Source organism: Odontesthes bonariensis, chromosome 23 (assembly GCF_027942865.1).
Source record: "Odontesthes bonariensis isolate fOdoBon6 chromosome 23, fOdoBon6.hap1, whole genome shotgun sequence".
NCBI classification, from domain to species: Eukaryota; Metazoa; Chordata; class Actinopteri; order Atheriniformes; family Atherinopsidae; genus Odontesthes; species Odontesthes bonariensis.
Genome location: NC_134528.1, coordinates 31,178,768 through 31,206,213, shown reverse-complemented (window position 1 = coordinate 31,206,213; position 27,446 = coordinate 31,178,768). Strand labels below are relative to the sequence as shown.

Genomic DNA, 27,446 nt, shown 5'->3' with positions numbered 1-27,446 from the left:
AGTTAAAGGACCTTGAACAGTGCCGAAAACAAAAATTTGTGTGTGGGAGTGGCATAGCTCTGCAGCAGAGATTAATAAAAGTTTAACATAGGCAGAGATGAGAGGATTCTTACAAGTCCTATACTATCACTGTTAAAGCATAAAGACTACAGGGAAGTAAGAGGCAAAGCTGCACAGTGAAATTCTTAATATTCATCCTGTTGATCTTCTTTGTTTCAGTAGCTGAAAACATCCCCTTCACACTGTTGCCTTTTTTTTTTTTTTTTTTTTTAAGAAAAAGGACAATATGTACTTTTTGTTTCTTAAATTTTCTATTTTAAAATATCTGCCATGAAAAAGAAAAAAAAACTACTTTATTGCTTGGGAGATGACATCTTCCTCATTCAGTTATGGCTCTATAAATATACTAATGAAGCTGCACACCTCAGCCCCTCTACTCTGACTATGAAACTCACTCTTCAACGCTCATATTGTAAAGAAAACAATAAATAAAATATTGATGGCAGCTAATTCTCATTCCCTGAGCACCACAATCATGGGCTTTAAAAAAAAATAAGATGCAGCAACTGTTTGTACGAAGAATATTTTCAGCAACACACCAGCAGTTCTGCCTGGGAAGGAGAGAGTCAGCTGGGATACGTGTTTTATGTTTTGCGGTTGCGTTTTCTGATTTGCCGTTGTGATTCACACTTCAGGGCCACCGTAGAGTTGTCAGGTTAAATAGCCATCAGATCAGGTAGACAGAGAGAGATCACTAAATAGCTGTTCAGTGTAGTGAATTAACTCTGTACAAAGTTCATTTGACTGTTATTTTTCTATGAATAAAGCTTAAATGCTAAATAAAAAACAATCCATATGGTGTGTTAGTTTAAATTGAGTTGGATATAAAATTGAACTAAAACATGTTTACCCTACGGAATAATTCAGAGACACCTGCTCTGTTCAACACAAAACGTTGTGTCCTCCTGTACATTTGCAGTTGGAGGTTGTCTTTCTGTTTGTTAAAGTGCCATTTTTTCCGTTGCCAATGTGAGGAGACAACAGAGAGAGTCTTGCTGTCACCTCCTGTTCTTGATAATGGTTCAGTGTGTAAGAACCCTGATATGCAAGCAAAAGATACCTTAAAGACTTTCATATTAAAGCATCTATCATCAACATCTTAAAAATGAACTGAAATATGTCTCTGGTGGCGTTGAACCTACAGAAAAGAATATTAGGATTTTTGAGCTTCCCTAAGCTCACCTGGGGCCTCATGTACAAAGGGTGCGTACTCACAAAATAGTGGCGTGCGCACTTTTTCACGTCAACAATCAGATGTATCAAGAGCGAAAAGACCGTGGAAATGTGCGGTGCCTCACGGCAACTTCAGGGCTGGCGTAGGCACGTTTCTGCAGCTGTTGATTCTTTGGCGACCTCTAAGGTGATGTTGGGAAACTGTTTTAATAAATAATTGTGAAAACAATTTGTCCTCAGACAGTGATGTGCACATTTCAGACACATGAACAATTAACACACCCATGTGTCTGCAGTTAGACGAGTGGATATAAAAGCATGTGCAAAGTTCTGCAATGCATTAAAAACAATGGCTGCTTTCGCGGTATTAGAAGACTTTTTCAAATGTTGCAATTTGAAGAGAGTGTGTGTTCAGAGACAGAGAGGATTCATTCTTTTTCCTTCATTTTCTGATCGTACAGAGAGGGGAATCTCAGGTGCAGGGCTCATTTAAATATGATTTGCATATTTAAGTAGGAGCGTGGACAGGAAGGAGTCGGGTGTTCCGACATGTGCGCTCAATTCCACGTAGATTGGGATGTACAAAGGAAATGTGCTTGGATTGATGCGTGCGCACAGATTCATACATCCGGGTATTTTTGTGCGTTTGGGTTTGAGCATACGCCATGTTTCAGTAGGAAATCCACGCAAGTCTTTGTACATGAGGCCCCTGGGCTTTACATAATCTATGGTTTTAGATGTTTACCAGAACACAGAAAAAAAAAACATCACTTACATCACTTGTAAAACTAAGTTTTGGTGCCATTCTCTAAACATTTAGAAGTGACCTGGTTTTGTGGCTGCCAAAAAGCAAGAAAAAGGTTCTAGATTAGGTACCGGCTCCAAACATGTCATCAATTTCTCGTGGTTGTGAAATTTTGGTAAATACAAAAAGGAATTTTATGATGCATTTGAATAATAGCACATGCAGATAGACATAAAAGAAAATCAAAAGTAGCATTTTTACAATTATGCACAAGAGAATATTCAGTATTCCATAAATACTTGCCTTCACAGCTGCAGTTACAGCAGCTGTTGCCGCGATGCTCAGTCCCTGCTTGCCAAAGTTCACCATGGTCTCATAGCTTCTCTCTTTGGCCTGCACAATGTATTCATCTATTTCCTACATAAAAGACAATTAATAACATCTATAGAAGACAGTTTAACCAGGTAAAAAGCAGTGTGACTATAAAGGTCTCAACAAAAAGTAATCCATGTAGAAATAAGCAGGCATGGATGCATGGATTAATGATCTTACTCTTTCTCTAGAGGACAGCAGGGGGTGCAGACACTTCCTGTAAATGAGACTTGCTCCTCTGGTGTAAGGAGACAGGAGCCAGATCACGAAAGCTATCTTCAGCTCGTAGTACAGAGGGAACCTGGACACACATAGAGAAGTAGTATTCAAGCGTCAATCTGGGTGTGTCTTTGTCCTTGTCCACTGCAAGGCCAATGACCATCAACTTAAACCATCAGTTCACTGCATCTGGATCAACCAGGATGAAACATCCAATCAACACGTCCACATTAACCACCGTTTGGAGAGAAAAGGATTTTCAGTTTGTCTACGGTTATGGGGGAAAAAAAGTGGACAGGGCTGGTGAAAATGAAATACAAAAGTTTGCCATCTTCTACAGTTAGGACTAGTGGTGCAACAGATCATCATTGATCCGTGATCCGTTCGGATCAATTATTTCGATTCGGCACACACATGATCCGCGGATTGATTTATGAAAGAAAAAAAATTGTGCGCATGTTCAGTCCTCACACAGCCGTTACAATTCCTGCTAGTTCCAGGGACAGGGCTACTTTCCACGCTCTTGGTAAAAGTCTGCAACAGTTCCCTCTTCAATAAACAAACAGTCCTATGGCTCGTTTGTGATTTATTGTCCTCAGCGTACAACATGTAGAACAGTGGGCATGGAAAATAAAAGTAGGCTAGACTTCAGTGACTACTGTAACTGCTGCCTTTTTTGGGAGCATTTTGGCTTCCCTGTCAAATTTAATGAAGAAGGAAAGAGGTTGGTGGATAAAACCGTGACGGAGTGTAGCCACTGTGACACAAGAAAGCCACACAACAGTGGAAACACATCGAGCATGGCCACGCATTTGCAGCGACATCACCCCGGTGTTTCAACAATGCTCAACAACCGCTCATCACCGCGGTGTTTAAGCAGCCCCTTCCTTCACAATCTGACCGGGCTAAAGCGATCACAAACGCTATTGGTGTGTTTATAGGTGCAGACATGAGGCCATATTCAGTTAATAATTTAAAAGTGTTAATAAACAAAAAGACAAAACATGTTTATTTGTCTTGTCTATTTGTTTTTGGTTTTTTTTGCTGATCCGAAAAATGATCCGATCCGTGAGTTTTTTTGATCCGTTGCACCTCTAGTTAGGACTGAAGCATAAACTGGGTTTATAATGTGTTGGAACCGTATATCAGGTCTAATAATGGAGCGTTACCTTCAGTTATGATAACTCATACAGCTGGGATGAGTTAAAGTTCAGTTTAGTTTAACTCAAGATGAGCAAATGCTTAAACACTGTTCTACCCCTTCTTTTACTAATAGTCTAGTAAATGCATATTTCCCTTGTCTACCAGGCAAACAGATGCAATCAGTATAGTTGCAGCCTTTCTAGTGAGATACTTCTGTGTAGTTTGGGGAATTAAAAATGAAGTGAGGATGTCCATAAAAGTTTGAGACTCAGCATAAGCACAAACATTTGTATTTTTAAAGTACTGTGACCATAGTGTTAAAGTAAATATAAAAATCCACATGTATACAAGATATATTTAGATTTTTAGTTTGCTAAAGGGTATTTATGTTACCAGATTTTATTTTTAAAAAGTGCTGCTTATACTTAAACGATCTTTAAACAAAGTACATTTTTGTGTTTTATGTTTATGCATTTGGCAGACGCTTTTTTCCAAAGCAACTAAGGTGGTCTTGCCTAAGGACCCCTACCTGAGGTAGTACCTTTCATTTAGGGGTGTCAGGATTTAAACCCAGGTCACCCACATGAAAGGTGGCAATCTTACCACGACACTACCCAGTCAGTGAGTACTCTGTTCACTTCTCCATCGCCAGTTGGAATTAAACTCGGGGCTTGCCACTATTCTCCAATAGGGGTGTGCCAGTCAAGGAAAACCAGATGACACAACTTTACGGTGTGCCGTCTCGCTTCTGATAAGTCTGTGGTTATATTCATAGACTGTCTACAACAAATGATATGTGGACTACCGTACAGATGCATTATGCCTTCATCAAGAGGTTTTTGGAGCCAGAAGTGACCATATTTGGAAAAATAGTGACAACATCTAAATAATCAGCCAACTGTAGCACTGAGCTGCTTAATAGAATGCATCCTAAATGCCTCTTAATTTTAATATCAATCCCAACCCTCTGTCCCTCACATCAACACAAAAACAATAATAAAAACTGTCTACAACGTGCATTTGGACTGGAAAACAGACAGTAAAGAAATTTACTGGGAGGGTTGGGTATCAGTATTCGTTAGTCCAGTGAACTGAAAAACAATCCATTTACAATTACGGTGAATTTGATAAAAAACATAAATTGAGGATGATATTGACAAAATTGCAATCCCGAATCAATACAGTAAGCAGGTGTCTCAAAGTTTTCAGTGACTGAGCCTCCTGTCTTATCTGCCTCTTTCCACTGGCTTGTCAGTCATTCACGCCAGCTGCCAGGTATGAATGTCAAGTCAGTCATGGCCCCAAACACTGACATTTCAGGGCTGAAATTCCCATATTAAATTAGCCACCAGCAAACTGTAGAGTGGAATTGGCAAAAAATACCATATTAGCCTGCAAGTAAAATTCTATGAAATTCCTATTTCATAAGAAAATTTAATGCCTTTTGAATGCAGGTTTATTGAAGCCTATACCTAGAAGCTATAATGGGTATTGGATTGTATAAAACTTCCACATTAGCTTTAATACAGGATAAATACACCCCTCTTAAACATAGTTTAAAGTAACATACAATTCTATATATAGGTATAACCGAACAAAACTCAGGAGATAAAACCTACATGTCTCATCCATAATCTAAATCGGACTGTTCTTGGCTCATCTCAATAGGCAGGTGAAACACATTTCAAGTACCCCTAAAGTTGGCTTATTGTCTGACAATCATGTTCTTTGATTTCTCCAGAGCTTTTAATACAATACAGCCTGCACTGTTATGTAAGAAGCTGCAGAAAATCCAGGTGGATGCCTCCACAACCACCTGGATTGTTGACTTCCTGACAAAGAGAGCACAGTGTGTGAGGCTGAAGGGTTGTGTGTCTGAGAAGGTGGTCCGCAGCACAGCAGCACCACAGGGGACTGTACTCTCACTGTTTCTCTGCACTCTGTACACCTCAGACTTCCAGTAGGACTCAGAGTCCTGCCATCTCCAGAAATGCTCTGATGACTCTGCAGCTGGTGGATGTATCAGTGATGGACAAGAGGCTGGGTACAGGGAACTGGTTAATGATTTTGCAACATGGTTTGGGACCAGGAAAAAGCCAAGTACTATTTCTATCCTGGGAGGATAGCAGCATCTGTTGGGCAGCAGCAGAGTCAGAGACTCAGAGAAACTGAACAAACTGATAAAGAAGGCTGGCTCTGTGCTGGGGCCTGCTCTGGAGCCCCTGAACATGACTGTACCGAGAAGAATGCTCCACAAGTTACTAGATGGAATTCATAACACACCACACCGTCTAGAGTGCATAACGATTAAAGAGGCATGTACAAGCCATTCCTGCCAACAGCAATAACTCTACACAATGACTTACTTGTATCTATTACTGATGACTTTGGGATTACTAAAGTAATTCAAAGCAAAGTAACTCAAACTCAGTACTTGTTTTTTACCTTAAAGTTTACCAAATGGTTTACATTTCCCTTAGCATAACAATTTCAGCTCTGATCTAGAATAGAATAGCCTTTTATTGTCATTGCACTGTGGTGGTACAACAAAACTGAAGGTGCTCTCGCATATCCCCCGTTATAGATCGACTATGAGTGAGTGAAAGTGTGTGTGCCCATGGATGTTTGCAGTACGTTTGGCCCAGGGGAAGAAACTGTCTTAATCCACACATCAAAGGGAACGGTCATGTCAGCCACATTAGCTGTGCAATGTCCAAACACCAAAGATTTCCTAAGTAATTTACTGGATGATTAGTTCCTCAGCATGTGTCTGTGCGTGTTTACTGGGGTGAGTGTACAGTATTAGAGAGTAACTTACCATGCCAATGTTAGATCAGTGATGGTCTCCACGACAGTATAGAGGGCAAATACAATCCAGTACATCATCCATCGGACCTACACTCATGCACACACAGGGAGTGAAACAGAGAACACTGGATGACTAAGTTTATTGTTTTTATCAGCACTGCAATATTTCAGCAATCCCACAATTTGAAGACAGATAAAATAACAAAAAATGAATGTATGTCTGTATATTTATATAGAGAATACAATAGAACAGAATAGAAAAATACTTTATTCATCCCCCAGTGGGGGAAATTCCTCATCTGTTGCTCCACCACAGCACTGAGAGGGTCCAGCCTTCTGCCTACAACAGAACCAGCCTTTTTCACCAGTTTGTCCAGGCGCCTACAGTTTGTGTCTGTAGTGCAACTCCCCCAGCAGACAGCAGCATAGAACAGTGCACTCTCAATGATAGTGTGATAAAACATGCACATCATATCACTGCAGACATTGAAGGACCTGAGCCGTCTCAGGAAGAAGAGACGGCTCTGGCCCCTCCTGTACACCGCTTCTATGTTGGCAGACCACTCCAGTTTATTATCCAGCACCACCCCCAGGTATCTGCAGGTCTGAACGGTCTCTATCTCCCCTCCATCAATGCAGACTGACTGGTATGGGGTTTTAGATCTCCTGAAGTCCACCACCAGCTCTTTGGTTTTGGTGGTGTTCAGGAGCACAGCCGCGCCTGTTACGGTGTTTGCTGCTCGGAAGCAGGGGACTGCTCGGTCTGCTTGGTCTGCACAGCAGGCAGTGATACGAAGGGAGAGAAAATAGGGCCAAGCGATTGTGAGGTCTGACTTTTTCCTGGAGAACGATTTTGTGATGCAAATGTATTACTCTTTTGAACGCATATTGTTTTGAGAAGCAAAACACTTTATTTTTGTGGCCCCAGCCAACTAGCCGGACTACTTTCGTCAACACCAAAACGAGGCTGGAACTCTGCTCACAGGACGCAGCAGGGGGTAAGAAGATGTTCATAAATGATGTTGCTAATATGGGATGTCATACAGCTTCATGTCAAAAGAGGCGAACTATCCCTTTAAGTAGTCAGCCCCAGTATTTAGGTCTTATATTAACTGCAGCTAAGTCTTGAGCGGATATGAGGCCTCCCTCTGTGCTTGAAGCAGAGAGGAACAGTGCAAGAAAAACTCAAATATAAAGTCAGAAAAGTTTGTTTAAAAGCCTATTTCTTCTCACTCTGAGCTTTTTTGAAGACATCCGTTATGGGTCTGAAAAAAAGTCTAAATTTGGCCAAGAGCTTTTGATGACAGTGCAAACCAACAAGTGTCCCTGCTGTGCAAGATAATGTTTTAATCTGGTATGAGCATGAGGGGCAGAGAGGCCAATGGAATGTCTGCGAGTGCCAGTGAGAGAGACAGAGAGGGAGGAAGGGGTTGAACTGAATCCTCACTATTTGGATAAGAAATACTAAAAATATGTCAGTAGGTAGCTAAATGTAGTTGGACGGCTGTAAATATACCTTGGCAGCTCACCCAAGTGTTAATATTGTGTATAAAACCCTGATTTTTACAGCAGAGGACAGGAATACGTGATGTTATAAAAACATATGTCCACTTTGTCGGTCAGTCAAATCTATCAAAATGGTGAAAAACAAAGTGGAAAACACCACATTTGTGTCTGTTTCACCCAGATGTTTTTAAAATGATTATGACAGTTATGTTACCACAACTGTCTCAGATAAATGTGATTACATCAGTAATTGTTAATCCGCAGCATGCCTACTACAACCCTATGCATCAGAAGACAAAGGGAAGTTACGGCTTACTGTCCTTCAGCCCGTGAGCTAATGTGTTCAAGCTGTGAACGACTGGGATTTCATTCTCACTCACAGAAATTACATCACCCACTTTCACAAAAAAAAACAGCCCTGAGAAAACATTCATGTGTACTTTCCCATCAAATTCTCGTATGTTAAATGAAAAAACAATAATAATGTGTCCACTTGGGCTGCTCACCCAAACCTTTCACTTATTTTCACATTTAAGTACTCATAGTTTCTGTCACCTGTTGCTGTGCAATGCCATGTAATGTGTGAACTTACGTATTCCTTGACATTTTTGGTCTTAACAGCTTTGTAAGAGTAATATGCAGGATACAGCGTTCCAAACAGCAGCCTGTCAAGAGAGACAATTCACCTTAGGACAATGTTTCCATTATGTTGTTTATATGAGTTGCAAAAAGAATATTCCATGCACATTTCCATTAATATGTTACAAAGCATGGACCAATTAATGAGTCACACACATGTCCCTCTACGCTATGGCAATATGTAGCAGAGGGTCATTGGTCCCCTTAAAAAGAGCCGTTATCATTCAGAAATCAGATCAACTGTGCAGAGATGCCTTTCTCCACAACCTTCGATACAAAAAAAGAACGTTTGGAGATTGATTTATGGTTGCCTAAAGATAAGGGCTCCAAAAAAGTCTTTTTGTAGTAAGTGGATGACCAACAACATGTTTGAAACTGTCTGGAAGAAAACCAAAAGGCCAAAAAAAAAAAATTTCTTTGAGCAGTCTGATAGCAACAATATCTAGTCTGTCAGTTTGTGTTCAGAGGTACTACACTAAAAATGGAAAAGACTGCAGAGAAACTGAATTACTGTGTTAGTGTAACTAAAAACCCACATTTGAAATGACATGTAAGTAAAGGTGAAGAAGAAATAATAATTAAGAAAAGAGAATAACAAGAGATTGTCTGCATCGTATTTGTTATCTTTAAAAAAAAGCATGCAGAATGCATATAGCTATAAAGCAATCCATTTTAATGCTCAACATGGGAGCAATGTAAGCCAGCTATATTGTAGGTGTATAAGCAAGGTGGAAGGTTGTTGGGGCTGGCAGTGTTTTTAAGGATCTGGCCCATTAAACCTTTAGAAACTTCTCTGAGACTTCCCTCTGCCCCTGTGGTAGCTTTATGATTTTTTTGCTTGAATGTTCTGTTGGGAATGGTTATACGTATAAGTCCACAAATTCAAATAGCATGGGTGATATGCGATCTATGTCCATCCCTGGGTATCCGCCCTCTCAGAAAATGTATACTAGATGGCTAAAATGTGGATGTCTTTCAAAGAGGGCTGGTGAAGGTCACAGGCAAAACAAAAAAACGTTTGGGGGCTAAGGATGCATCAGAACAATACTAGGTGGCAGCTGTATATACCTCAGACATTTCTTGGATCATGTACAAAAGAAGAGGCACCTGTCAACACAGCCCTGAAGCCCCCCCTAAAACAAAATAAACTTTTCCAAGAGAGAACTGAGCAAATGAAAAGGTATGGATACTCAAGTTTACCAACGGAATCTGGAGCTGGAGGCAAGAAGATGTATGTTTGGACAGTCATGCATCTCAGATGTATTTGACACAAGGATGAAGTTGACATGTAATTGAGAAGGCAGCGGTGTGTAAGAGTTGCCAGGGAGAGACTTTATGGTTTGGAAAAACCGTTCAATCATTTTAACATTATGTGGCTTGAAATAAATAGGAATCACATTGCTTTCTTTGTTTTTGGAATGGAAGCATCTTTGCCACTTCAGTTTTCATTATGTAACCAGAGGCTTAGCACAGGGCACTTTAGTATTGTATCCTAACCACACTAACCCAACAGTGATCTCTTAAACCATTGGCTTAAGCCCTGAGTGACAGAGTATCTGTGTTGTGTGTTGGTGGAAGGAAAGATCAATAAGGGTTTATTTGTCTGGACAACTGGGTAAGACGAGCGGAAATATCAATGATCTGATATCAAAACAGATGATGCGCATTAAGAGACACAGTTGGGAGCGAATTACAATCACCAGCCAGCATGATTCGCTTAAAATGTCATTCAAATAAAAGCTAGAGTGTTAGTGATGGCAGAAGGAGGCGAAACTGACCACCAGACAAATCAATACTTAAAGCTAACACTTCTGAGAAGCAGAGTTAGAGAGCAGGTCTTGTGTGGAGTGGATTTAACATACACCACTGCCCCTCCGAGGATGGTCTGAGAGATAAATATCAAAAGCATCTTTATCTTGAAAAGAAAAGTCGCAGAATTAGCAATAACATCAGCACCTTCCAAAGCAGCCGAGATTCACAGGATATATCATTTTGGAAGCAAGCTGCAAGAAATTATATGGAAATTTTACGAAGCCCCGATATATTCATTAAGTCAGTGAATACACCAGGATTAGGCTGGATACTCGACAAAATAACAGATAATAACCTAACAGCTAATATTGTGATAAAGGGCCCTGTGGATACCGTCTGAGCAGACATATCAAGAGAACAGCAGAATGCAAAGGCAATAGAGCGTCCAAGAACAGACAGATAAAACAATATTCACAGGCAGAAACAGACGCCACTTTTCACTTTTTATTGGGGACGTTGGACAATTTGTAGTTACCAACAGTGGATGAGTGGCATCTAGATTTCCATCAGCATAACCACTGAGGATCCACGCTGTGATAATGCAGCAAACCACAGAAGTCCAACCATAAAGAAGTAATTCAAAAGCAAGCTAAATGATATCACTTTGAGGCTAAGTGTTAACTACAGTGATAACAGGTGACAGATGTGGAAAGAGCCTGGATGGAGGCAGATTCCAGTGGTGAGCAGAGTTAGCATCATGAACAGCGACACTTCACAGGTTCTCCTGCATGTTCTGCTGCTCTGTTCATCTCTTTCACTGTCCCTTCACTGTGGGAGAAAACTGGAATTTATCAGGCAGGCTGGTAAATTGCTCTGGTCACAGAGAAATCTACAAATAAATTCCAAGTCATTAGATCTTATGAACAGGAATTAGGTGATTCTGCTGCAGTTGTAGAAAATGAGCCCTAGTAGGGAGAATGGGGCATGTTCAGGTGAACACTACCCAGGGGAAATCATTCACTGTTGTGTATATGCATCAGAGAACTGTGGAGGAGAAACGCAAATGAGAAGCATGATGTAATTAAGTCACCATGGCCCTGGATTACCAGTCTCCCTGGAAATGACTTAACTGACTGAAAAACTGATGCACGAGGGTAAAATCTTATTACACTTCTCAACTCCTTTTTTTTTAATGAATGCGACTCATTTGGAATTGAATTAATTTTCCTTTAGTGGACCTTAAAGGAGACGGACCCCTTTTGACACCATTTCCTGAGATCCCAATGAAATGTGTGTGACATGCTTTGGTCAAAACACAGCAGAGATAGAGTACAACACTTCCCTTTTCAACCAAGACCAAGCAAGATGTGGCACCCAATTCTAAAAATGTGCACCTGGTTTTACCTCATTTGAGACTATTTGAGTTGGTTCCACCTTCAATACAACCATCACCCAAACACTGGTGAAAAAACTGGCAGTGCTCTGAATATCCTCTCCTGCAACTGGATTGTGGAGTGATCAGAGCCTGTTTGCATCAACACCGGCTGCCTCAGCCACCCGTTCTACACACTGCTGACACATGACTGCAGAGCAACCCCATCGTTAGGTTTGCAGATGACTAGGCCGTGCGGGACACATTACCGGCAGAAATGAGTTAGCATACAGGCAGGAGACAGATAAACGGTGGTTGAACAACCTGATCCTAAACATCAGGAAAACCCAAAAAAAGATTTCCAGAAGGCTGACAATCCCCTACATCCTCTCTGTGTTAACAGAGGAGCTGTGAAGACAGTTCCCTGCCTCAAATACCTCACATTACACCCAGGTAGACAGTTAATGACCAAATCATTTATTTATCTGGAATGCAGTTAAGATGACAAAAAATGGAAGTGCTGCATTAAAGTCATTCCACCAACTTTAGAAAGTAAGTCCGGAGCTCTGTTTGTTAAAAACATGTTGTGTCTCTCCATTTGATATTTTTCACTTGATGGTATTGAAAATAGAATCAAGTATGTTCCTTGGAATCCAGATATCCAATTCTTATTTCTCCTTTCCTACCAACATACAATACACTCTTGGTCCTTCACCCACAGTTGGTGTATTTGTTTGAACAAGTTGGCAATTTAAAGGGATAGTTCGCCTCTTCTGACATGAAGCTGTATGACATCCCATATCAGCAGCATCATTTCTGAACATCTTCTTACCCCCTGCTGCGTCCTGTGAGCAGAGTTCCAGCCTCGTTTTGGCGTTGATGAAGGTAGTCCGGCTAGTTGGCTGGGGTTTAAAAAATAAAGTGTTTTGCTTCTCAAAACAATATGCGTTCAAAAGAGTAATACATTTGCATCACAAAATCGTTCTCCAGGAAAAAGTCAGACCTCACAATGGCTTGGCCCTATTTTCTCCCCCCTCATATCACTGCGATGCAAATGTATTACACTTTTGAACTCGTATTTTTTTCAGAATCAGAATCAGAATTACTTTATTAATCCCTTGCGTGAAATTCCTTTTTTGCAAGGGATTAATAAAGTAATTCTGATTCTGATTCTTGAGAAGCAAGACGCTTTATTTTTTAAGCCCCAGCCAACTAGCCGGACGACCTTCGTCAACGCCAAAACGAGGCTGGAACTCTGCTCACAGGACGCAGCAGGGGGTAAGAAGATGTTCAGAAATGATGTTGCTAGTATGGGATGTCATACAGCTTCATGCCAAAAGAGGCAAACTATCCCTTTAAGCAGCAACCTGTGATCAAAAGACTACAGCTACACAGACCTTACGAGCCTCGTCTCCTCTCCAGATTCTCCTTTCTTCAGTCCAGCGTTGAACTGGACCAAGTTGTTAAAACAGTGGGATGAAAAGTGGCTGCTGCACATCCACAGTCTTTAGCTAACTCTGCTGGAACATTAGCCTCAGATAGTTTATCCACTGGGCTCTGATATCCTCTGAGGCTGCTGCTGGATGGAAGATGCATGCTCCTCAGAGCAGCTGACAGCACAAGCTGGCTTGAACTTGAGAAGTAGAGTAAGTTAGTCTGAACTTTTTGTCTCAGCTCAGAGCTTTGTGGATTTTAAGGCATGTTATTGCCATAGTCTGTAAATAGTGCGTTGTGGACAAAATATTCTTGACAACTTAAAAAAAAGCAAGACCCCTTCTTTATACTAGATCTACCCCCCCCCCCACCACCACCACCACCACCACCACCACACCTCACCACCCTGCATGCAGCTGAGAAAACAGCCCAAGAGCTTTAAAATGGGGCTTGACTCTGAGCTACAGGTCAATTTCCCTGGTTTCCTGACATCAAACGCCACCAACAACCAGATGGAGGGAAGGAGAGCGCAGAACATAGGAAAAAGAACAATCAAACACAGAGAAACACAAGAGACAGAGTAAAGGGGGGAAGGGGAGGGTTCCAGCAATCTCCATCATTTTGAGCACCCAGCATCTGGTTTCAGCTTCAGGAAAAATCCTCTGGCACCAGAGCCAAACACCCCCATGCTTCATGTACTGATCCAGGTCTGGACAGTTATCAAACTGGGACAACAGTCTTTTACAACCATCTCTTAAATTCCACGTCAGAGGAGTTGTGCTTGAAGGCAAAACTTGCTAAATGGAAAGGCGTTTCTTTTTTTCTCCACCACTCCCTTCTGGTCTTTCCACCACATTCCAAGCCCCATTACCCTGAGTTATGCAACCACTGCTTCTGAATATATACAGAGTGGAAAAACACAAGTAGGGAGAGGAAAGAGAATGTCACAGGGCAAGAGAAAGAGCTGAAGGAAATATATCGCACCTACACTGTATTAACTTGAGATTTCACCGACTTGTCTGGGGGAAACTATCAGGTATATAGAAACCAAACACAATCACAAAATGTTCAGCCTCACGGTTACCTGCTTGAACTGATTAGTTAATAACACCTCAGCTCCATCTGACCTGACTGGGCACGTAGAGACTTGTACGACACATTCAGCGACACTAAAGATAAGTCCCATTCGGTTAGGCCTGACTCACCAGCAGCATGGATGACTATGAATCACACACACGGTGTTAGCATGTCCTGTAGACTCAGCAGCAGATCATTCCGCCGCAAGGCGAACAAGTGTGGGGACACAACACATCAATATCACACAGGGAAAAACATCGTGGCGTCTACTAATAATTCCGCAACCTGTTGTCTCCTGTTGATAAGGTTTTTGAAGCAATGTAGGACTTCGAGCACTAAGGTCAAAACTTAGCTTAATCACGACACCAGGTCAGTGGAGCAAGCTAACAAAGCTCAGCCCATTAGCTGCACTCTTTTTTTATCTGATGTCAAATAACTTTTGGAACTAGTTGAAAGTGCTCTCGACGATCGTTATACTCACACAACGCTTCTCGAAATAATCCAGGACACCATATCTTCTGCCTTTGTTGTGCGAGTTGTGTCACAGGTAAAGGACAGTTCCGGTGGTTAACGTCTGGCCCTATAACTGCAAACTTCTTCAACGAAAACTTCGATAAGCGAGTCCAAGAAGCAGCCAGTTATCTCATTCTTCATGGGTGAGCCAACGCGGCGGAAGGACCTCCCTGTTCGGTCTTTGAAGTCATAGCTCCATAGTTAAAAGCTTATATTTCCTGGACAATGTCTGTTGTTTTGATGCAGCTCTTTTTTTCCGTCCTTACTTTGCTGCTCAGTTCCTGATACCGAAGCTGTGTGCGGATGGCTGACAAAGGCTCTGACGTCAACAGGAACGGAACAACCTTCCGTGCCTACCATTGGCCAGTTCAGGCTGTTTACACAAAATACATATTATCATTGGATGGCCATCACCGACCGGTGCCTTTTGTGTTTGAATGGAGTGATGTAAAAAAAATCATTTTGCCTAGTTTTCGTATTGGTCCACTTTAGATTCGTTGCAAGTTCCAATCATCAAGAGAAAGGTGATAAGACGCTTAAGTTTCTAGCTTTGATGTTGAAGGAATATGTTTCCAGGCATGTACATAAGTTTGCCACTTTTCAGAAATTAAAATAAGGGTATGACCATAGTCCACCCGGAAACCAAACCACACTGATAAAATAATTTATGGAATGATTACTATTGCGGCGTATAAACTTAAAAACCAATCCAAACGCCGCGGCCGGCTAAAGCCTAATTTAAGCCTGATTCTTACTCGGCGCAAACGCGCAACTGTTCTGGCTCGAGAACCATTAATGACGTCATCGAAAGCGCCAGCCCCTTCACAGTTCCTTCAGCTCATAAGCGCAGTTTGCGCCGAGTATGCGTCACATTTGCAGTTCTCTCCAGACCAGCGGGCGTCTCTAGCCCTTTTCACACTGCGACCCGCTACCTTAGCGGGTCCAAATTGCACCTTCTACCCGCGTCGAGCAATGTGAACGCTTGGCGTGTCAGGGTGACCCGTGTCGCCTGAAGCCGAGTTCAGGGGGAGTTGCCTAGTGGCAGAGCGTCACACGAAACACATAAAATGCTGGGCGTGTACAATGACGTAGGCACAAGCCATGCGTCGGAGGTAGGGTGAAATACACCTGTCTGTCTGCATCAAATTTTTCAAACAAACGATGGCGGGACACCTTGAGAACTCGTTTTTGCAATGCAGTTCATGGAGATGTTACTTTACGGTGCGTCTTGCTGCGTGGGAAACCGCGCTCTCCCATCTTTCTCGCCAGCCCTACCAGCAGAGGTCCATCTTTCACCGTCCCCGAAATGTGGCGGAAAATAACGTCCTCTGCTCGGGGGCTGAGGAGCTCGCGGACCTCCTTGTCTCACCAGTTGACCATATTAAAAAATGTCTCCAACTTGATGTAGGCTAAAACAGAGTAAAACTTGTCCTCACCTGTCGCTGTTGTTCTGAATCAGCTGTCCATTCTGTCTTTTAAACTCCTCACGTCACGCCACGCCCACGTCCGACCCGCGTCGATTGCGTTCACACCAAACTCGGCTCGGCAAAAAGACTAGGGTCCGACGCGGGTCGAAAGGCGAGTCGAGTTGACGCGGCAGCCCGGGTCGGCAGTGTGAACACAACAGCGGACACGCTAAATTCGCGAATTAAACGCGGCCAGTTTACTGTAATCATTTTATGTGCAATCAATAAAAGAACCCTGAGCATAAACACACTATTTTTCCTTAAATCTGTTAAGGATACATTACCCAAAATTAATTGCCGTGGTTCAATTGGTCTCTTTAAATTCAAAATCTCACTTATTTGTCGTTTCACATTCTCCCAAAAGTTTTGCAATTTAGGGCAATCCCAGAAGATGTGGGGAAAGTCCCCTATTATACTGCAACCCCTCCAACATAGGGGGGAACAATTCTTATCATAATTAGCTATTACCAAAGGAGTTTTAAAATATCTTAATCTCAACTTCCAACCAAATTCTCTCCAAATTGGGCTGCTTAAACATTTCTGCCAGGGCACCCAAGAACTCTCCCACTCCTCATCAGCAATTATGGTATTAGCTTCCAATTCCCATTTAGCTTTCACATCAAGTGTATCCACTGATGTATCCATACGGATTCTGCCATATATACACGATATTGAGTTTTTAGTGTTCATCTTGTTCTCAGCTATCTCAATCCAATATTGTTCAAAATTAGATGGAACTTCTTTAATTTTGTCCCACTCTTTGTGTGTCATCGGATAATGCCGAATTTGAAAATATCTAAATAAATCCTTAGAATCAATGTCATACTTTGCTTGAAGTTGTGAGAAAGCCCTGAGAGTCATTCCATCAAATAATTGATTTATTGTAATGAGGCCCTTCCCTGCCCATCTAATGAAACCACTGTCCATTTTTGCTGGCAGGAAGTCGCAAGCAGTAGCTACTTTTGACGCCCTTGATAGAGATAGAGGTAATTTCAACAGACGTCTTGTCTTCTCCCAAACCTTTAATGTATGATTAACATATTCGTTTTGTATCTTAAGTTTATGCCTTACTTTTGAATTTAGAAAGGGAAGGGTTGAGAGCGATATATTTTTTACAGAACCTTGCTCTATATGTACCCATTTTGTGTCCATATCTAATCTCATCCATGAAACTAATTTCCCAAGTTGTGCTGCCCAGTAGTAACTTCTGAAATGCGGCAAGGCTAATCCACCCTTATCCTTGCGTGCACAGAGGACTTTGAGTCTCACTCTCGGTCTTTTGTTCTGCCATATGAATTTGGAAACAAGCTTATCCAGAAATGTAAAGGTAGCTACAGGAACAGTGATAGGCAACGTATTAAAAAGAAATAACAATCTTGGCAGGACATTCATCCTGATAATTTCTACCCTCCCAACTAAAGACAAAGGAAGCATCTCCCATCTATCCAAGTCATCTTTAATTTGAGAAATAAGTTTATCATAATTTGCTTTATATAACTGATTTGAGGTATGGGTCAGAATGACTCCCAAACAAGACATTTTTGATAATAAAATTGTATAATTCACAGTGTCAAAAGCTTTTGATAAGTCTAAGAAAATTCCTAGAGCGTGTTCATTTTTCTCGAAAGCAGTTGAAATCTTTTCTCTAAGATGCAATAGAGCCATATATGTAGAACAATTCTTTCTAAAACCATATTGGTGCTCATACAAAATATTATTGGCATCCAGATGCTTCAAAATTCTAGCACATACCAACTTCTCAAGTATCTCAGAAAAGCAAGGGAGAATTGATATAAGGGCGATAATTCGAAAATACAGATGGATCATCGGCTTTAAACAGTGGAATGACCTTGGCAAGTTTTAAATCTTGTGGAATAATACCAGATTCAAGTGATAAAGAAAAAATAAATGTTAAAGGAACAATAATTGTGGGTGCAACTTTTTTGATCAGATAGGCTGTAATTTCGTCATGCCCAGCAGAGGAGTTTTTAAGATTCTTAATGATTTCAAGTATTTCTGACGGCTTTATTGGTTCAAAATTGTTTAAGGAAGGATAACCTTCATTTATAAAGTTAGAAGGAGAATCATGAACATTTTCAATATGCTTTACAAGACGTGGGCCCACATTTATGAAGAAATTATTAAATTTATTAGCAATTTGTGTAGGCTCTGTTATCATTAATGTGCCATCCTGAAATGTAGCCTGAGATGGAGTAGAGGAGTTTTTCTTGTTGAGTAATTCTTTTAAAATATCCCATGTAGATTTTGAATTATTTGATGATTGGGTAAATAAATCACTATAGTAATTACGTTTAGCGTTTCTAATAAGGTGATTGTATTTATTCCTATAATTTTTGTATGTAGCGCAATTTAGAGGACTAGGGCTTTGCAAATACCTTTTATATAGCTTGTTTTTCTTTAAAGCAGATTTCCTAAGTTCTACAGTGAACCATGGTTTGTTAAGGTGTGTAATGACCAGATCAGAAAACCCGATAATTCAACCAGACACAAGCTTAGTGGTAAAAGGTTTATTGGATCACAGGTGCTGGACAGGAGTTGAATGTAGCTGGAGTCCGGATAATCCTCCAATGGAGATGTGGATCCGTGATGGTCAGAGTCCGCTCCAGGGTACGGAGAACAGGTCCAGAGAAGACAGTCAGGGGTAATCCAAGATTGGGTATGATCCTGAGGATCCAGGGAGGTCTTCTGGAGGTAGAGGGTTATAATCCAAAAAGGTGATTCAGGCAACGGTCGGAACAGGAAATCAGGAAGACACAGTAGAGAGGTGAGGCTTGACATCTGCTGGCTGTGAGGCTTGCGATAATCTGGCAGGGAACTCTGGCAGGAAGGAGTTGATATAGGCGGAGTGCAGAGTGGGAGAGAGCAAACGTTAATCAGGCACAGGTGAATATCATGAAGGCAATTAGTGTCAGAGCAAGGAGCAGACCAGGAAATGAACAGCTTCCAGGCTGCAACATTACAAGGTGTGCAGAGTTTCCTTTGCCTTTAGAAATAAGAGGAAAACATTTATCAAAAACAGAATAAAATTTTGCATAAAAATTATTATAAGCCATATTCACATCAGAAACTTCATACACTGTTTCCCAGGACATCTTTGCTAATATACTTGAGAAGTTGTTAATGTTATTTTCATTGAGATTTCTAAAACAAGTTATCTTTGATTTCTTTGTAAGCTGTTTGTTGAGTATAGAAGAAAACTGAAAAACAGGAAGATGATCAGAAATATCTGTATAAAGGATACCAGATTTTATGACATCAGTCAAAGCATTAGTACAAATATTGTCTATCAGTGTAGAGGATTGGCTAGTTATTCTTGTGGGCTTACAGATAAGGGGATAAAAATAATTTGAAGACAATATATTTATAAGGTCATCTATGTGCTGTTTGTTCTTGTCTAAAAGATTAACATTAAAGTCACCTAATAAATAGCACAGTTTACCCTCTTTATCAACAAGTTCCAAGACATCTAGAAGACATTCATTAAAGTTGTTGATATCTGTATTAGGAGGACGATATATACATCCTACAATCAATTTCTTTTCTCAGATTGCACCTCAAGAAAAACACATTCAGTATTACACCCATGAAACTTCATTTCAAAGTCAGATCTCTGTTTGAATTCATGATCCTTTTGAACATGGAGAGAGACTCCTCCACCTCTACTTCCTCTATATTGGTGAATGGCTGTGTAACCATCGAATTTAAATAGTGAATGGATTTCATCATTAAGCCAAGTTTCGGTCAATGCAATTATAGAGAAAATGTGGTTCAGTGATGAAAGATAATGGAAAAATTTATCGTAGTTTTTTGGGAGACTTCTTATGTTCAAATGGAGAGAAGAAAAGGTTTTAAACTCTTTACAAGATGCAGTGAAAGAGTTAAACTGGTCTTCAGAAAAATAACTACATGTAGAAGGATCATAAATATTAGACTGTTTCCTGTCATATGTGTTAGCATTTGTTGGTGCATATTCTGATGAAAAGAATAAATCAGGATTAAAGCAGGTATTAAAGACCTTGTCATTCTGTGGCTCAAAAGGATGAAAAACCAAGTTGTTATTGTTTGTTAAATTTGGATGGCCACTACCAGAACAAAGATTAATACACAATTTCTTTTGTTTTTTCCTCGGTGAACAAGGAGCATGTTCTGCCATAAGATAAACAGCAAACTGATGACATGGTCATGAGTGCCTAGGCAACAGTTTAATGTTCATCCTCCACATTTGAACCAATGTGCCGCTCTCTCGTTGGACGCTCGCTCAAGGGTCGCACTATGAGTCTATCATAATTCAGATAGGCCCATTCCCCCCTTGCTCTTGCAGCTCTCATCTCAGGTAGCAGTTCTTTTCGCTTTTGACGCATAGTCTCTGAATAGTCTTCGTTGATGTAGATATGTGAGCCTTTCAGTTTCTTTGCTTTTGAAAGTATGAGCTGTTTGTCTTTGTGTCTGAAGAGTTTGACTATTATGGGTCTTGATCTTTTATCACCACTCTTCAACAGCTTCCCAAGACGGTGTGCACGTTCAATTTCGATGTGGGCGTGTTAATATGAGGGGCTGTGTCGTGATGATTGGAGTTAGTGTTTGTCCATCATGAGAGAAAAAAATGCTCCACAGATTCTGATCCAGCCATTTACAGGCCTTAGATTCGATCATACTTGATTTTGGCCTTGCTGTGTGAATTTTCAAAGTCTATACCTTCTTTCTGTGTATTTGCTGGGCATACTTGTCATACTACAGCTATGTTATAACTAATTCTTTTTAACTTTGCTATCTTCTGCTTTGGGATGGCACGAGCCACTACAACCCTGAACGCGTAATATGGGCTTCCCCTGTTTTAAAAGTCAGCAGCCGCCACTGATGTAAACTACATTTCTTTACTTATGTAACCAGTAGGGAAACCTCTGCGTTGTGTTAAGGAGGGAGACCACACTGCGGCTCTTTCAAAGGTCTTTTTTTATTTTCCAACCTTTCCTTTCCTCACTTTCCTCACCGAACATCACAAAAGAGAGGAAGAGTTTTGGCGGGACCGTATCTTTTGTGACAAATGTTGCTCCGCCATAAAAGAACGCACAGAAACAGTAAACGAAAATGAAAGTTCCACCTGACTAATCTTACCTGACTGCGAGCCGCAGGAGGAGCCAGTGGGGGTCGAGCCCCACGGGCCCCTACAGACTCCAGAGGACCTTGGTGAGACGCAGGAGGATCCGAGCCAGGAGTCAACCCACAGCGCCCAGAACCTCCATGCTCGGGAAGCCCTAGCTCCAGACATTCCACAACACCAAAAGCGGGTCAAGTGGCCTCCTGCCAGTAAAGCGAGTGAGTGGCAGAAGCTTGATGACGATTTGGATGGTATCCTGGAAGCCACAATGAGAGGAGGGGCAGACAGGAAACTCCAAGTAATGGCCACCATGGTCATCAGCATCGCCACTGAAAGGTTTGGAACAGTTGAGAAGCGTGCTGCAGCAAACCCTTACTCCAAGAACCGGAGGGCAGAGAAGATCTCACAGCTGCGACGGGAACTCAGGGACCTGAAGAGCCAGTTCAAAAGGGCAAGTGAGGACCTGAAGCCGGGGCTAGCAGAAATTCGCTGTGTCCTGAGGAAGAAGTTGCTAACCCTCAGAAGAGCAGAGTGGCATAGGAAACGGGCGAAGGAAAGGGCTAAAAGACGCGCTGCATTCCTAGCTAACCCCTTTGGGTTCACCAAACAACTGCTAGGCCAGAAGCGCAGTGGCCATCTAACCTGCGCAAAAGAGGAGGTAGACTCATACCTCCACGAAACACACAGCGATGCAGTGAGGGAGGAGGACCTAGGTGAATGCAGAGACCTGATCAAGCCACCGGAGCCAGCCTGTGAGCTCAACACCAAAGCCCCCACCTGGAAAGAAATTCAGTCTGTGGTCAAGGCTGCAAGGAACAACTCAGCACCTGGACCCAATGGAGTACCCTACCTGGTGTACAAGAGGTGCCCCAAGCTCCTGAGCCGTCTGTGGAAAATCCTAAAGGCAATCTGGAGGAGAGGGACTGTCGCCCACCAATGGAGATCTGCAGAAGGAGTGTGGGTTCCGAAGGAAGAGAGTTCTACTACCATAGAGCAGTTTAGGACCATCTCGCTGCTCAATGTCGAGGGGAAGATATTTTTCAGTATCCTTTCCCACCGGCTGTCAGACTACCTACTTCGGAATCAGTACATCGACACTTCAGTACAAAAGGGTGGGATCCCAGGGGTACCGGGGTGCCTGGAGCACAGTGGAGTGGTGACACAGCTGATAAGAGAGGCCCGAGAGGGGAAAGGGAACCTATCTGTGCTTTGGCTGGACCTAGCTAATGCATACGGCTCTATACCCCATAAGCTGGTGGAGGTGGCATTGGAGAGGCACCATGTCCCTTGTAAAATCAAGGCCTTAATCATGGACTATTATAACAGCTTTTACCTGGGATTCTCTTCTGGCGCAGTTACATCAGAGCGCCACCGGCTAGAGAAAGGGATAATCACTGGATGTACCATTTCAGTGACTCTCTTTGCCTTGGCCATGAACATGCTGGTCAAGTCTGCCGAGCCGGAGTGCAGAGGGCCCATAACCAAGTCCGGGATCCGTCAGCCCCCCATCAGAGCATTTATGGACGATCTGACAGTAACAACAACGTCAGTACCAGGATGCAGATGGATCCTCCAGGGCTTGGAGAAGCTTACCACCTGGGCCCGCATGCGCTTCAAGCCGGAGAAATCCAGGTCTCTAGTCCTAAAGGGAGGGAAAGTGACCGACCGGTTCAGCTTCTTCCTAGGAGGCTCTCAGATCCCATCAGTCACGGAGAAGCCTGTGAAAAGCCTGGGGAAGATCTTCGACTGCTCCCTGAAAGATACAGCTTCCATCAGGGCTACCAATGAACAACTGGACGGCTGGCTAACTGCGGTAGACAAATCTGGTCTCCCAGGGAAGTTCAAGGCATGGGTGTACCAGCATGGCATCCTGCCCAGGATACTGTGGCCATTGCTGGTTTACGAATTCCCCATGTCCACCGTGGAAGGGTTTGAGCGGAGGGTCAGCAGCCACCTCCGACGCTGGCTGGGGCTCCCTCGGAGTCTCAGCAGCATCGCCCTCTACGGCAACAACAACAAGCTGACCCTACCAATCAAAGGCCTTGCAGAGGAGTTCATGGTAGCCAGGGCAAGGGAGGTTCTCCAATACAGGGAATCGAAGGACCCAAAGGTTGCTCAAGCTGCGATTGAGGTGAGGACAGGCAGAAAGTGGAGGGCGCAGGAGGCAGTGAACCAGGCAGAAGCTCGGTTGTTCCACAAAGAGCTTGTGGGATCCGTGGCTATTGGCCGGGCGGGACTGGGAACCATACCAATAACCCACCTTAGCAGGCTCAGGGGCAAGGAAAGGCGGGACCGGGTCCAACTCGAGGTGCGTGCTGGAGTCGAAGATCAGCGTGCAAGCCAGTGGGTGGGGCTGAAGCAGCAGGGCGCGTGGACCAGATGGGAGGAAGCCATGGACAGGAAAATCTCATGGTCGGAGTTGTGGAAGGCAGAACCACTCCGCATAAAATTCCTCATCCAGTCTGTTTACGACGTCCTGCCCAGCCCGTCAAACCTCTTCCTTTGGGGTAAGGTTGAAGCTCCATCATGTACCTTGTGCCAGGGAAGAGGAACACTGGAGCACATCCTCAGCAGCTGTCCTAAGGCACTTGGAGATGGGCGCTATCGTTGGCGCCACGACCAGGTGCTGAAGGCAGTTGCTGAGTCCATCCACTGTGCCATTGACCACAGCAAGCACTTACAACCACTGAGGCTCAGGATACCATTCGTGAAGGCTGGGGAAAAGCCTCCTCCCCAGCCAAAGGCCCAAGCAGGAATTCTGGGAACAGCAAGGGACTGGCAGCTGAGGGTGGATTTGGGAAAACAGCTTAAGTTCCCTGAGAACATCATAGAGACACGCCTGAGACCAGACATTGTGCTGCAATCAGAGTCCTCCAAGCAGGTCATCATGCTGGAGCTGACGGTGCCCTGGGAGGAGAGGATGGAGGAAGCCAGTGGGAGGAAGAGAGAGAAATACGCTGAGCTGGTGGAGGACTGCCGCAACAGGGGGTGGAGAGCAAGGTGCCTGCCCATTGAGATCGGGGGAAGGGGCTTTGCAGGGAAGTCACTCTGCAGGGCCTACAGTCTCCTAGGCATCACAGGGGCACGTAAGAGGAAAGCCATCCGCTCTGCTACAGAGGCCGCTGAGAAAACGTCACGATGGCTGTGGATTCAGAGGGACAAGGCGTGGAAGAGCGCTTCTTGGACACAGGCCGGGAACTGATCACTCCCGGTCGGGTCGCCTGGGTGAGGGGGTCTGAAGTTGAAAGACCCGAAACCCCCTGTGACCCCAGGTACTATCACTGATGATGTGTCCAAGATCTTGCATCACAAGATGTATTGAATAACCGTAAATGTCATAAAAACAATTAAAACAGTAATTTTGTGGAATTATACACAAGTCAAATTAACCCTTGTTACACTTAATCTGTGATGTACCGTATTTTCCGGACTACTAAAGCTAACTTTGCTATTGTTACACTTTCCAAATAACAGTTCAAATTGCAACAACGGCCATTAAAAGTCCATCTGTCTTTAAAAAAGTTATAGGAAAGTTATAGGAAAGGCCGCTTAGTAGACAGTTACCGTCATAGCATTTCAAATAATATGCTGGATTACTGTTGCATTTGTTGTGAAACATCAAAACACAACATGGCCAAACATAAACATTTGCATTCATTAAATAAATAAATAAAAAAAATGTATAAAAGTTTTGTATTGTTTCTTTTAATCAGCCTTTGGCTTTTTACACGTCATAGTGTCACATAATCACCGAATCAAATTGACACAGGACTGCCTTTTTGTTACATTATACCTAATTCATTCATTATTATTCGTTTTTTTGCTTTTACTTTACCCTTTGTTGAATTTCCTTTTCTGAGCTGATTTAAACTTTTTATGGTGTACCTTGGTGTTAGTTTGTAACATGTTATTCTCTGTAATTAAACTAATCTTCATGTCACTCTGAAAGGTGTTGCAGCTGTCTTGTGTTTGGAGATCTTTGTCTTTGAGGCACGACTTCCAAAGGCCCACATTGACACCCCAGAAGAGGCACTCTTTCACCTTATTTACGTACCTCTCCTTTTTAGGTTAAACTGCCACATAGGTGAGTGTATTTCCAGCGCTACTAAATGTTATATTAGTTCATGCATCTGATACACATTCAAAGGTATATATCAATTATTTAAAAGTGTTTGTAATCATTTACATAGCTGACATCCAAAATAAAGCAAATGCTATTGAATAGTCCTGGCTGGAGTTTTGACTTGAGCTTTTCCATTGTTGTAATGTTGGCTTAAATGTGGGGCTATTTCCACCAAAGCAGCTCAGTGCTGTTTGGAGCCAGAGCCTCCCTTAGGGCCAGTTCTTTTGGTTTTTACCCTCAAAGCACTGGCCCCACAGTAGCACCAAATCTCACTCATGTCAAGAGCTGCAGGTAGGGTTATTGAGAGCATCCATCCATCCATTTTCTATACCCACTTAACCAGTACAGGTTCGTGAGGAGCCCATCCCAGCTGCTACTGGCAGGGGTCAGAGATCCACACAATTCACGCTCAAACTCACTCCCCAGTTTGATTTAGAATCAGTTCAGTTTTTTTTTAATTAAAAGCAGCTCAGTGCGTCTCATCATGCATGAGGCAGTTTTTAGCAAACAGACACAACCTGAATATCACAAAGAACACACATTTTTACATACATATAAGATATAGCTTATTATTGTGCAGCCTGCTGCACTTGCTCTTTCTTTTTTTCCTTTTCTGTATCTTTTTTAGTTTAATTCTAGTTTAATTTTTCCAATAAGGTACAGATTGCCGGATTGTGAGACGATTATGTGGCCATGTCTCGTAGAGGAACTAAAGAAGAAGGACGATGGAGGATCCGCCACAGACGGGTTGAAATCCTTTTTTCTTTAGGTTATTACCCAGCGGATCATGAGACATTTGTTTACCCGTGCTTTGTTGGTGTATGTCGTTCAGATAGAGGCAGCGGAAACGGGCGTTCCGGCTCCAGTTCCTGCTTCATCAGAGCTTGTGTTATTTTTTGTTATTGGTTATATTTAAATAAAACTTTTGATTTTTCTGCATTTCTATGTTTTTTTGACCATGTTTTAAATTTTGACGTTAGTTCAGATTGAAATGGCCCTCATGGCACTTAGTCCTTTGTTGAATGTGTTGGTAATCTCCTCCATTTGGATGTGTGTGTTGAGTTAGCGACGTGTTACTTTAGCACCACATTCAACAACAAAACAGAACAAAACAAAACCTGCAAAAAGTTAAGAGAGAAGAAGAAACACCACCAAGAAGCTAATATGGAGAGCGGGGAGGCCACCGTGTTCATGGTCTGCATGATGGTGATATTAATCATGGACGATCACATGGGGCGTCTAACATGGAGGCTGGAAGAGCTCACAGAGAGAGTCAGGAGACGCAGGATGGAGCGCAGGCCGTACTTCTTGGTTTCATGAAGGAAGGAGAGCAGAGCGCCGCAGACAAAGGAGACCACGTGGAGGTTTAACTTATTAAACACGCCAAGGTTGTGTCCGTGTCGTATGAGGAAACATTTCAGCCTGACAGCATGACAAGGGGCGGAGCTACCGACCACCAAACACCTCCGTCAGATGTGTTCCTATGGAACCCAGAACAGACCCAGCTGAGGAGAAGGAGCTGAAATGGTTCCAGGAACTGAGGGAGATGGTCCCGAGTTCCTGTATGTGTGAATGCAGGAGAAAACGGCCCCGTTCCTGAAAAGGTTATAGGAACTGCCAAAGGTTCCTACAGTGCGAATGCAGCTTATGGTTGAGATGGTCTGACTCTGTACCACCACATAACAGGAAATGCTAAGCTGTTATTTTTTCCCATTTGTTTAGAAATATTATTGTTTTGAAAAAAAAAGAGAATAAATATACATATATATATATATATATAGGCTATATATCCTATCGCTGATCGGGATGAAACGTCTGATACCGATTGAGTCAGAAACCACGTGATCATATCGGGACATCCCTACTAACCACCATGCAGCCCAAAACCAGAGATACAAAACAAAAAGATGACTAATGGACTAACT

The 27,446-nt window shown here is 42.6% G+C and overlaps 2 protein-coding genes across 2 annotated transcripts in view; one reads left to right on the top strand and one right to left on the bottom strand.

Annotated features, from left to right (window-relative positions):
• reep3b (receptor accessory protein 3b) overlaps nucleotides 1–15,121 on the bottom strand; it is a 29,167-nt gene extending 14,046 nt beyond the window's left edge. The window contains exons 1-5 of the mRNA XM_075457247.1: nucleotides 14,782–15,121; nucleotides 8,619–8,691; nucleotides 6,531–6,607; nucleotides 2,531–2,651; nucleotides 2,282–2,395 (exon numbers count right to left, since the gene is read on the bottom strand). Of these exons, the coding sequence (XP_075313362.1) occupies nucleotides 2,282–2,395; nucleotides 2,531–2,651; nucleotides 6,531–6,607; nucleotides 8,619–8,691; nucleotides 14,782–14,813 (417 nt within the window). The 5' untranslated portion in view covers nucleotides 14,814–15,121. The remainder of the gene's footprint in view (nucleotides 1–2,281; nucleotides 2,396–2,530; nucleotides 2,652–6,530; nucleotides 6,608–8,618; nucleotides 8,692–14,781) is intronic.
• A 3,765-nt stretch (nucleotides 15,122–18,886) lies between these two features.
• Nucleotides 18,887–24,600, top strand: LOC142373743 (uncharacterized). The gene is made up of 2 exons (XM_075457116.1): nucleotides 18,887–18,991; nucleotides 21,433–24,600. Exons 1-2 carry the CDS (start codon nucleotides 18,887–18,889, stop codon nucleotides 24,598–24,600), a joined length of 3,273 nt encoding a protein of 1,090 aa, XP_075313231.1.
• The last annotated feature ends 2,846 nt before the right edge of the window (nucleotides 24,601–27,446 follow it).

Excerpts from the sequence above, each read along its gene's own strand:
- LOC142373743 (XM_075457116.1), top strand. The coding sequence starts at position 18,887 with ATGGTCAGAGTCCGCTCCAGGGTACGGAGAACAGGTCCAGAGAAGACA. Across the intron at positions 18,992-21,432 it reads TCCAGGGAGGTCTTCTGGAG|GAGGAGCCAGTGGGGGTCGA; the intron begins GTAGAGGGTTAT and ends TGCGAGCCGCAG.